We start from the raw sequence: 12,878 nt of genomic DNA, 5'->3' as shown, positions 1-12,878 counted from the left end.
TTTGCTTAATTAAGGGATTTTGTTATGGTATAGCGAAATGGATTAAAAAAATGTTCGTTAATTTTTATTCATACATTTATTCACTGTACTTATAATTACTTATTAAGTAAAAATGTATAATAAAAAGTATTTCTAAAAATTGTATTATTTTTCAGATTTAGGCTAAATCATGACTTAGTTTGACCTATATATTATATATAGATTATATAAATGCTATGGAACGGGTATAATCCAGAATGAAACATCTTGTGCCCTTTTTGATGGAAAATTAATATGAAATGATCACAGCTGTATATATAATAATTCAATTGTTGAATATTATATGATTTTACGCCAAACGGCTAATCCAGATTAACCTGAAACAAAATAGTGATTTTAATTTACGTAAACATTAAGTACAATTTGAAATGTTATGTGGTCAAATATATATACTTAATTAATAAATATTAATTATATATATATGTATCAGTGAATAACTGCGTATGTAAATTTTTTCAATGATAAATTCATATTAAATATATACATGTCATGTATGTCTTTATCTCAACCAATGTCTGTAACAACTTCCGGATATATGGAAATAAGAGTGGTTCATTCATGGTAGTTATATGCGAAATTCACTGTTGTGTGTATATGTCAGTATCAACTGTCTAGAGATTCAATTAACTCTCTGATTTAAGTACTTTACTGTGACATATATAATAGCCAAGTAACTTATTAAATAGCTCATTCTAGGTATTGCTTGTCTTAAACATCTTTACTGTCATCACAATTCGACATAGGGTCCTTCAAGAAAAGAGCGTACCAATTCTTAAAAGGTCGGCAACGCACTCGCGAGCCCTCTGGCATTGAGTGTCCATGGGCGGCGGTATCACTTAACATCAGGTGAGCCTCCTGCCCGTTTGCCCCCGGTTCTATAAAAAAAAAAAGCTGAAAAAAATAATCTTACATCAGTGTTGTGGATAATGTCCCCAGCCATGATTCATCCCCATTCCAAAAGCATAAGGGTTATTCATCATGACTCGCGGCCGCTTACTGGGATCATCTTCCACTGGGTTCATTTGAGGAATGGGCTCACGCTCTTTTCTCACACGTTTCTTTGGAGGAATGCATTCATTAGCACTGCGCTCGTTCCATAATCGCTCTATTAACGCATTTCGTACTTGTACACCTGGAAATTAATCTTTATTTCATAGACGTATAGGAACTGAAGGTTTAATATAAAAATTAAGGATAATTATGTAATCATAAGCTTCATATGACAATAATAAGATATTCAGATTTATGTTAAATGAAAAACCTTGTTTGAAGCTGGGTGTCAACTGGCTTTAGTCATTTAAAATAGAGCTTAAAATTGGGATCATTTTGGCTTGAAGTGTGCGATGATTGCCAACGTTTGGTTTACGATTCTAATTACTTACTAAAAGTTATATATGAAACTTAACTTATGCTATAACGAACTAGCTTATATAACTAGACAGGATTTTTTTTATTATTTACAAAAGATTGCCAAGGCTCGGCACACTTATGTATCACATTGTTGCATATAATTAATAAATTACAAAAACTAAAAGAAAATAGATTTGAAAATGTGAGGGGAGCAACTATAGATATCCAGACCTAGCTCATTTATCAGAATGCTCAATCTCAATATTGGTGAGTTTTGGCGAAAATGCATTCTGTAAGGGACAAATGGAATGCCTGGTGTATCGAAAGGGTACGCGGGTATCAATTAATTTTCTATGACAACATCTAATGGTATAGAACTATACTGCTTCCTTATCTTGGAAACTCTTGTTTTGACATGGCACTGGAGAAAAGTAGACGCCAGGATTCTTACTCATTGCCTCAAATCACCCAAAAATTTACTTACTTAGATAAGTGCAATCACTTGTATTAAAGGGAGAGGTAAAGGGAAGACTTATTGATCACTGACCTGCTGGGTCCTCAACACGTTTCTTTGACACTGCACCATTAGCAACTTTCTGTTTCATAATTTCTAATCTTTCTTCCGCCTGAGTCATTTGTGGTACAGCCAACCCTCGCTTATTACAAATATTATGTAAAATACAACAGGCTACAATTATCATGGACACCATTGACGGATCAAAATGCTTATTACATGATGCCTGAAGGCATTTCCATCGTGACTTCAATTGCTTGATTGTATCTAGGACTACATTATGTGTGGTCATATGTAGATTTGTATAGTGTTTCTCAGGTGAAACAGGTGTTTTTTTCGTGATTTTAGGAATGGGAGTCATTATGTATGGCTTCTGCATGTAGTGGAGTCCACCTAAAAATTTTTTTTTTATAGAACAGGGAGCAAACGGCAAATTTACAGTTACATTAGGACTAATTCTCAACTAAGATTTACTAAAATATTTTTACCAACTGGAAGAAAATAGTAGATTTGTTTTGCAGAATAAGAAGTTGAAAATCTTCATTATAATGTGTGGATAAAATATATACATATGTATTAATTTTAAATAAATTAATATACTGGTTGCTTACCAATAAGCCAACATGTATCTCTGGCTGCATTGAGACTCTCTAAATCATTTTTAACAGCATGTTTTAACAATATGGCTTCATGTGATATTGAACCGCCTGGCAATGCATCAACACTGATAATATTTAGATCACTGTCACATATCTGAAATTTATTAGTTTAGCTGGAGCATACACTTAATACAAGCCATTATGAATTTGAAACTCTTGACCTATTTTTAAATATATTTCAGTGATCTTTATAATTTATTGATTTTTGAGTCTATTTGCCAGTTTCTTCATATGGCAAGCGTTAATTACATGAATAGAAACCAAAATCTATTGGTGCACAAACAAGGTAGAAATGCACAATTTCATACTTTAGAACTTACTTCTAACTCTGCTCATTAGTTTGAGTTTTGAGATAAATATACTGTAGTTCGTGAAAGAGCAACACTATGCCATTTGTACGTTAAACTACCAGATGGCCTTGTTAGTCAGTTAAACAATATATTTAATATGTACATTTTATTATACGTAATTTTATATTAATTTCATATTATATTATTAACAATATTATAACTTATAAAACAATAAAGAGAATAATACTTACAATTTGTGCTTTTTTTGAATGATATGATTTATTAAAATGCTTTTTGTGGTTATTATCTGGTTTAGCAATTGGCACATGCATGCAGTCCACACAACCCACTACATTTGGTATTCTGTACTTCATATAGAATCTAAAATTTAAAAAATAAAAAAATTATCCAAAGCAAGATCAAGATAGATAGAATAGTGCATTAGATGTACAGATTTCTTTATTAATTTACTATGTGTGTGTAATTTTGATCTCTATTAAGATGTTATTACCAAGTCTTATTCAAAGGATGATAAATATAACTTAAGAAATTTTAGTTTGTTTCTATTACCTGTTTTTAATAAGATCTCTTTCATTTCTTAAATGTGGAAAGTGAATATATTTCTTAACAATTGTGTGATGATTAATGGCTTCTGTAATCTGAGTTACTGCAGTCATATAAAAGTAGGGAGTAACATTAAGATCCGATTTTCCAGCTATTGACTTCTGGTATTTTCCTGTTGCATAGAAGGAGAGTGTAGCTAATACCTAAAAGTATAACAAAAATATATACATAATTTTAAATATTATATAAGATAGTTTCAAGATATGTAGGTGCTTAAGAAAACTGAAAATTAAATTAGTTTGGAATTTTTTAGAGACCAGAATAAATTATACTTTTGTTTCAATAGGCAGATCCAGTGACTTAGTGGAATCGGGAATCACAGCTTTTATTTCTTCGCAAAGACTTCGTGCCAAATCTTTTGGAAGCCGAAAAGTTTCTAGGAAGGCGGCATCATTCATATCAAAAGCATCTGATTCTTCCTCACTTGACTTTTGTATACTTTTCTCCGGACTTTTTGCTCTCTCTGAACTACGAACATCAAAATTTTTTTGAGTTTGTGCAGTATCCCACTTAAGTAATGCAAAGATTTCTGGCTCTTCGTCAACTACTGATATATATCCATCTTCTGGTGGTTTTCCAGCCATTTTAATTAATATTTTCGTTTAAAAAAATCACAATTTTCAACAATTTACAAACAAAACAAGTGCACCTTAGTGTTGGCTTGGTTTAGTAATTACGTCATTGTAAATTGTCAAAGTCATGTGTATTTAAAGCAATATTGTATTTTTCAAAAGATAAAGTTGATATCTGTTCATTAATAACAAATTCCTTTTTAACAAAAAATAAAACCGACTTAAACAAGTATATTTGTATTGATTAGCTTTGTCTATGGAATGTAATTAAATTAGTAAAGGTCGGTGACGATCAAAGAATCTAATTAAAAGAAAATAGTTTAAAACATATTTTAACTTACTAACTTAATTTTTTTGTGAAGTAAACAGTAGTAAGTGAGCTTAATTTAATTCCTAAAAATCTTCTTGTCAGTCATAAGCAACTGAACATCGAAAATTTTAGTTAGAATTTTTAAATGAAACTTTTTTAAACGTATATATCGTATTTTTTACGACAAACATTATTGAATAGATGTTGCATTTATTAAAGATACACTTTAAATAATATATAATTATCTATTCACTAAGACAAACCACTGCTGAACAAACCTTAGATCAACTCAGTTATTTTCAGTTTACTTGTTTTTTTTATTATTATTTGTTGAATCACAGACAGCGAAATAGACTAAATTTTTGAATTAAATGCCGCTAAGTCTTGTTACTCTCTTTATATCCTGTAGTATTTGTTTAAAATTTGTTTTTCTTTAAATAAAACACGGGGAAAACTGAACATAACTTAATTTAAATTATAACACCAGGAATTTTATACTAAGTAGTAATAGTAAGTAGTACTTAATATATTTTATTTGTGCTATAAGCCTGTTTCTGTAAAATCATATACATATACATTAGTATATTATGTATATAGAGGACACGTTAGCCCCGTCTAATCTCCCTCGGAGAGTCAAAAAGGCTGAGGCGGCCGCAGAGCAGGCGGAAAATAATACAAATGCACAGGCAATAATTAAAGATTGGACGTGCCCTCAGATTTGGTGCTTTTCTGGCTCAACGGATAAATATCGCAATACAGCGTTAAAGGTACACTGCCAAATAACCATACCTTATTGAATTTGTTTTAATTATTTTTATTAACTTAGGTAAGGTTAAGAAAATTGTAAATAGTGTATATTAGATTATGTTTAGGTTCCAATAAACGATTCAGTATAGAAAAAATTACAATAATCATATCATCGAGTTTTTAATCGTGATATAATTTACAAGATAACTTAAGGTACGATATACTTTTTTCTTTTAAAACAGAGAGTTCTTGATTATATTTATTTACAGATCCATTTTCTAATAATTAAGCGTGACTTGATTTAAAGGCTACATTATCTGCAATATGTTAAATCAATAGATATAATATAATTTACCCTATTCATTCCGATCAAAAATGTACTTTTAATTTAGTCTTTATTACCGCTTCGAATTCGTTATCACTGAACCTTCAGCGACACAGCATCTATCCAGTCTCGCGTAAGATGACGATTCCCTTCAGTGTACACACAACCGTCTGAGCAAACAGACGCGTTATACGCATGTATAATAATTAATACATAAGTGTCCTAAAACCATATATGAGGTAAGTCTATGTTAAATTTATTTTCGGATTCTGTTAGTTATAGATTCGTTTTACTAATCAGCAGTCTGTTGAATATTTATTTATGAATGGAATCTGGTAACTTTTATGTATTGCACAGCGTTAACTTTGAAACTGTAAATTTTCAGTATCTATAATTTATATTTAATTCAATATGTAAACTTTAAAATATTTCAAAATGGGTTTAGTTATTTGTAGTATTTCGCATACTTGGTACTTACAGGCAAAATGTTACTATATCGAAATAAAATCTGATAATAAACATTAGAAAAAAGACATTAATTAATATTTTTGTTTATTATTTTACAGTATACAATACATACAATATTGTTGGCCCTTGATAGTCCTGTGATCATGCATGTTTGAGCACTCGAAACGTCGGTCAATTTTAATTAATTACAATACATTGTTTAAATTCAAAATAAATAATAATAATTATAATAATGGAAAGCATATTTATTTGGTTAGAAGAGTTCAATTTTAAGGTAATCTGATTTATTTTGCGATGAACCCATGACCCTTACTGGTTGGTTTATCAATTTATCGCCAGGTGAAAAGGTGAAAATCTTTTAAAATGAATGAAAATCTTAAATTGTAACTTTTGATATTATTAACATAAAATACTACAAAATAATTGAATTGCTTTTAATAATAATTAAACATTTACATACAAGTTTGACATGGCTAATCGTGCATTTTTTTAATTCAACCATTTTTATATACTAAATTCAATAATGGATTAATTTATTTAAAACTCACAAACAACTATTTCGCATAATTCATTAGCTATAATTACTAATTACGTGAAGTGGTGAGAAAATAGCGTGTTTGTAACGATTTTCATAATATACTTAATTTTGTTAATAAACAAGACAAATACCCAAAGGAATATATAGTATTAAATTCATGACACATTATTTTCAGTCATTTATCGATGAGTCACTGACCTCAACTTTTCCATTGTCTGTTTTTAAAATAGCCGGCCATGCATATTACGTATGTACTCAGGTTTACAGGAGAACATTCAGACATACTAAATTACAATAGACATCGTTTTCCTTGGTATACGATATTAGGTATATTGGCGTCAACAGTCTTGACGATGTGTGATAGTATACGAGTAAGAGCTTACATAAATCAATAGTGCTATTAACTACTTATTGTTTCGAGAGATGAAACTGGTATTACGGCCAATTTAGACTTTTATATATTAACCATTTATCTCTATAAAAAGATGATCATAGGAGATAGTTAGAGTTATAATATAAGATATATAGATAGGAAGTCTCCATATAATTTTGTATTTATTTTACGGTTCGGAAAACACGTTGGAGGTTCATCTTTCTCAATGCATTTTTTGGTGAAATTTAACGATGTTCCTGTTTAAAATTAAGTATTTAATTAATCATAACAAAGAGATAACAGATATCACAAACTATTGATAAACTGTCGGGGAACCGAGTTGAATGGACGCAAATAAATCAAAATACCAACGCACCTGCATCCCAGTGTTTTGCAACTCGTACTAAATATAGACGAAAAACTCTTAAATAAGCCCGTAAGATAATTACCGCTTAAATCACGTGCTCTGGGTAATATCAGTAAAATTAAACAAAAGCTGATGATTGCTTGATTATAGGATACTTACCGTTTTTTAAACTTGTTATACGCAGTTTTATATACTAAGGATAGGTACAAAAACAGGTTAAAGTTTGTCGTTCTAAGTTTGAAATAGATACAGTTAGATTTAATTAGATATTTACACCTGCAAAAATTATTATATACTGACAATGGTATGTAAAATTGTGACTTTTCGACAGCTGTTAAAAATAACCTATGCCCTTGACACGTTTACGATTCGATGTCTTTGGAATTCGTGTTTTGAATTCAGAACGCGTTTTACGATTACTGCAAATTAATGGAGACAGTCTACCCATTTACCAATTTACCCGCTATCTATTCCTGATGGAGTAAATTATATACTTAGGCATTATATGTCATTAAAACAGCAAAACACTAGCTCCATTGTTATTGAACAACGATGGAGCCGTTATAAGCCGGAATAAGGAAAACCGTTTAATTTAATTCCGTAGAAATAATTATTTCATTCCAACAAAGGAATGAATGCTAAAGATCTTAATGAATATCCGAAAATGTGCTAACAGACACACATAACATTATAAATGAGTCATTCGCATTTTTTCCAGTATACACCTCCTTATACGATATTTAACAAAATTAAAGTTCCCTGCCAATAATATAATTTTTTTTAACTTAGAGCCAAATAAGGCAACGAGATAAATATCCTTACCTAGAACTTAAGAATTAGGTCGTGATTAGTTGATTCAATACCAAATACATAACGATAATTATTATGGTCATATGATAGTAGAAAAAAGCGTATAATACATATAGCTTAGATAACTAGATATAGATGTTGACTACATTTCACACATTTTTAATTGATGACTAATTATTTAGCGCATGGCGATATTATGACGATAAACATCTCTACCATATTTTTAATTAAATATTCAGAAATAGTATATGCCTAATATGAAAGCACAGCATTTTATGGCTTAAACATAACATATTTCTTTACATAATATGTAGTTGACTTTTATTATTGTTTTAGATCTCAAAAAGTTTTAGTGAAAATCAAGTATCACGTTAAAAGATAAAATGGTCGGAAACGAATCACATAACCTCAATGGTGACGCTCATACTGAAAATGGAGGGGATTTAAAACAAGATATTGACAAAATAAATTCCATCAAATCAAGAAATGGCCATGAGATCGTAGCACGTTTTGTTATAGATGGCTCGCCAGCTGGAGAAAGAGTAACATTCGAAGGATTAGATGATAATAGTATTTGTTCTGATGAGACTGATGAAAATAAATTGCCACCTATTCCCGATGGTGGTTGGGGCTGGGTGGTTGTATTCGCCGCCTTTTTAGTATCCGCCTGTGCTGATGGATTAGCTTACTCTTTTGGCATATTGCACGAAGAGTTCACTAATTACTTTGATGCATCACAATCAAAAACCTCTCTTATTGGAAGCTTATTTATATCTATACCTTTAATTTCTGGACCCATCATGAGTGCTCTAGTTGATAGGTATGGTTGCAGAACGATGACTATGATTGCTGGAGTTTTATCTACATGTGGCTTCTTACTGTCTGCATTAAGCGATTCTATTGAAATGCTTTGCCTAACTTTAGGCACACTCAGTGGATTAGCTATGGGAATATTATATGTGACATCAGTTGTATCCGTTGCTTTTTGGTTCGACAAGCGAAGAACTTTAGCCGTATCATTAGCTTCATGTGGCATCGGGTTCGGTACTTTAATATATTCGCCCTTGACGAATTATTTCATAGAATTATATGATTGGAGAAACACGTTGGTGCTACTGGCAGGTACTATACTAAATATGTGTGTTTGCGGTGCATTAATGAGAGACCCTGATTGGCTCATAGTTAAAGAAGCCAGGGAAAGAAAAGGAGCAAAGACTAGATCTAGAAAGTCTTCTAGCGCTGGTTCTATCTCATCTAGATCAGTAGGAGGAGAATCAGCGTTCTTAAATATAGATGAATTAAATGACCTGTTAAAGAGTGGAAAGAGTCCTGAATATATTTTGGACACACTAACGACGACATTAGCTGAAGCCAAACAGTTGGCGGTAACAACACAGATGAATGCAGAACAATCCCGTAAAAGAACGCATTCTGACATACAATTGCCAACTTTTATTCAAAGACATGATAAGGTGAGTAATTTTTTTCCAATAGGTACACTAAATCTTTAGAAATCGCTTTGAAAAACCATTTTTAATTGACTATAATTTTTCAGATACCTACAGAAGTGATCGAACGGTTAATGACAAATAAAAAACTGTACAGAATTATTTTAGAAAACTATCCTCATTTAATAACTAGAAGACGATCAGAGGTAAATCTACATGTTGACATTGTGGACGGAAATAACGTGGATGAACCAGTACCCATGAAAGTGACCGTTATGGCAAAAAGACCGAAAGAAGAAGACAAATCAAAAATGACGAAAAAGAGTTCCGAAGTGCCAGATTCTAGTAAACCAACGAGATCTCAAGATAACCCAAAAACTATTCCAAAGAGTGAAACGAAAACATCAGTAGTCGATTATAAAAAAGAGAACAACATAAGAATTGAAAAAGGAACACAAGAAAAAATACACGCCAGTAAAGATCACCCTAAAACCCTACCGACTACCGCAAGCTGGATTTCCAGACAATTTTACACCGATCATCATTATCTCCGGGATATGCCACTTTATAGGAATACAATAATGCATCGTGGAGCCATGATGAATATACCAAGGTACAAGCTCAGAGCTTCATCGTTGCCTGACATTTATAAAAATTCAACGTGGTCTCTCAATTCGTATTATTCAGATGATGCACGGGTAAGTTGTCCGCATTCATGAAACAACCCGTGAATAATTCAAACACGCCAAAATGCATGAAATTTTAAAACGCTGCGGGTGGGCTTCTATTGCTATTTTTGTCTATAATTTATTTAAAGTTCCACAAACTTTAAGAGGTTCGGGGAGATAACGTAATAGTATTTTTAAACTCTATTTCAACTGTTGCTTTTTCTGACGGTAATTATTTAATCCTAAATGTTGTTAAGTAATGCTAATATTTAGCTTTGTTCTCTTGAATATAACTAAACAGATGCCCAGAAAATTGTTTCTGACTCATAGAAATGTATTTTATAGAAATGGTACCAGCGCTTAATTGATGGTCTGAAATCTATATTTGATATGAGGATGTTCGTCGAATTTCACTTCATTATGTTCAACATTGGCTCTCTCCTATTATTTGTTTGGGCGATTATACCTTATTTTTTCCTAAAATCCTATATGACCTCTGTTAATATGGAAGGAGGAGCTCTGATGATAAGCGTCATTGGTATCGCCAGTGGATTTGGTATAGTGAGTACATTATTTTATTAATTAACAAGCTACAACTGCAACAAGCAATAAAGTTTGGATTTTCCTTACTATTTTTGCCTAGAAAGTTATTACTACAAAAGTAAGTTAGTTAAGTTTCCGAAAAGGTTATGAGAAGCCCTCAATAAATATTTAATAAGAAGATGTATTTCTGACTACCCTTGTATAAAAATGATTAAGATACCACTTTACCACATTTCTTTTATTTTATTAATTAATCATAAACTAAGACTAAAAACTAAGTTAAAAAAGTTCTAGACTATTTTTTACCACTTTGTTGAAATCTCTTTTTAAAGTTACGGCATAAGTGTCAAGTATATCTCGTTTTCAAAATATTTATATGCAACGTTTTTTTATCTTATCAAGGTTTATTTAGATGAAGGCTTATATTGTTATCTCACTAGGACTGAAATAATCTAAATGAAATAATAATTATAATGCTTTATTGACAACGACCTCATTCAAAAATCAATATTTATTTACTATTTTAATCTCTAAATTCAAACTTTACGTTTGTAGTACATTTTGCAATATGACATCCTCCAATAGAAGTTATTACAATATTAATATGTTTTTTTTATATCCACAAGATATAACTTATATTTGTCAATAGTACACGGTAATAAAAAAGTCGTATAAAGTGTAGACGGATTTTTAATAACCTAAAATCATTTTCATATATTATTTAAAGTAAATTATTAAGAACTAATATTTGGATTGTTTTTTTTAATAATAAAACCTTTTCTAGGTGGGTCTAGGATGGGCTGGTGACCAACCTTGGATCAACGTTACGAAAGCCTACGCGATTTGTCTTATTATATGTGGGTTTTCTGTTGGGGCTTATCCACTATTCATCACCAACTATTGGGGGCTTGTGGTGATTTCTACAATCTTTGGAGTGTCGTATGCAAGTTCTTACTCCTATACCCCGGCCATTCTTATGGAGTTGATGCCCATAGATTATTTTACTATTGCTTATGGGTTTATACTTTTAAGTCAGGGTGTCGGCCATTTGATGGGACCACCGCTTGGAGGTAAGGGTTTTGTTAAACGTATTTTAAGCAAAAAAAACGTGTGGCACTAGGGGACTGCCGCGGTAAAGCTATTAAGCTTAGCATTTTTTATCAACTTATGCATTTATAATTATTTAATTATTCATTATTACAAATGTGTATTATTTTTCATTAATATTAATTCAATCTACCACTATACCAAACTCAGACTAACACGCCTACGCACACTATATTGTCTGTCTCACTGTAACGCGTACCGGATGTACATCACCGATATCGTATACGTCATCGTGTGTTAGGTTTTTTTCGTTACGGAATTTCTTGATTCGGTCGCCGCGCTCAAACCCCGCGATAAAATCTATGCAATAGCTTAAAAAATTAAAAAAATTAAAAAAAAACTTCAATTTTCGCTGGCTCACAAGGCTCGCGAGTGAGTTCAGTATTTCACATTCATGTTTAATATGGCAATACGCGCCGAATGCTAATTTTTCGTCTCCTTTTCAGGTCTGTTATTTGACCTTACCGGAACATGGGACTCTACGTTCTACGGTGGAGGTGTGTGGCTTGTCATATCTGGTATCAGTATTGGTATAATACCATACACGAAGAATAGAAGGATATGGGGTAAAGGCCCTTTACTCAAGGACCTTGAAGAGGCTCAAAGCACAAAGAACTCAGTAAATGTTTAAATAAAGTATTCAATTGTTTTCTGCGTATTATTTATCCTTTAATCAATATTTAACAAGCTCCTAAAATTATCACTCTTTAGTAAAAGGAGTAATTAGTTGGGAACATTAAAACACACTAAACTAGGTCAATCGTCTATGGCGCCTGTCAGCAGTAGGTATAATAAACTGTTAAATTGCCGGTAATAACGTGAACAAATAAAGCCTCTCCCATATCATATTACGTCATATATTACGTGAATTATTTTATGTAAATGTGTGTACTGTAAAATATATTGTGAAGTTTTAATGCTGATTTTTGGGCCACATATAAACACGGATATAAAATAAAGTATGACGAAAAACATATGCACATGTTTGTTTTTATTTAACAATTAATAATCAGGATCGCCGGTATCTAGGTTCCTTGATATACATATACGTATATTCACGAGTACGTTATCAAATGAAAATTTATTTATTAAATTTGATAACTATGTACACCTACGCTAGCTGCGT

General features: G+C 31.5%; 2 protein-coding genes across 2 annotated transcripts; one reads left to right on the top strand and one right to left on the bottom strand.

Moving 5' to 3' along the window:
- Positions 1–57: 57 nt before the first annotated feature.
- On the bottom strand, positions 58–4,145 carry LOC111001027 (putative nuclease HARBI1). Its single transcript, XM_022270693.2, has 7 exons — positions 3,749–4,145; positions 3,423–3,619; positions 3,104–3,233; positions 2,515–2,656; positions 1,937–2,296; positions 950–1,171; positions 58–356 (listed from the first exon to the last, which is right to left on the bottom strand). The coding sequence occupies exons 1-6, from the start codon at positions 4,058–4,060 to the stop codon at positions 951–953; spliced, it is 1,362 nt and encodes a 453-aa protein (XP_022126385.2). The 5' UTR covers positions 4,061–4,145; the 3' UTR covers positions 58–356; position 950.
- Positions 4,146–5,562: 1,417 nt separating this feature from the next.
- Positions 5,563–12,401, top strand: LOC111001015 (monocarboxylate transporter 14). The gene is made up of 6 exons (XM_022270679.2): positions 5,563–5,669; positions 8,323–9,458; positions 9,542–10,132; positions 10,448–10,663; positions 11,430–11,715; positions 12,199–12,401. Exons 2-6 carry the CDS (start codon positions 8,370–8,372, stop codon positions 12,381–12,383), a joined length of 2,367 nt encoding a protein of 788 aa, XP_022126371.2. The 5' UTR covers positions 5,563–5,669; positions 8,323–8,369; the 3' UTR covers positions 12,384–12,401.
- The last annotated feature ends 477 nt before the right edge of the window (positions 12,402–12,878 follow it).

This window comes from Pieris rapae, chromosome 5 (genome assembly GCF_905147795.1).
Source record: "Pieris rapae chromosome 5, ilPieRapa1.1, whole genome shotgun sequence".
NCBI classification, from domain to species: Eukaryota; Metazoa; Arthropoda; class Insecta; order Lepidoptera; family Pieridae; genus Pieris; species Pieris rapae.
This window is presented reverse-complemented; position numbering and strand designations above follow the sequence as displayed.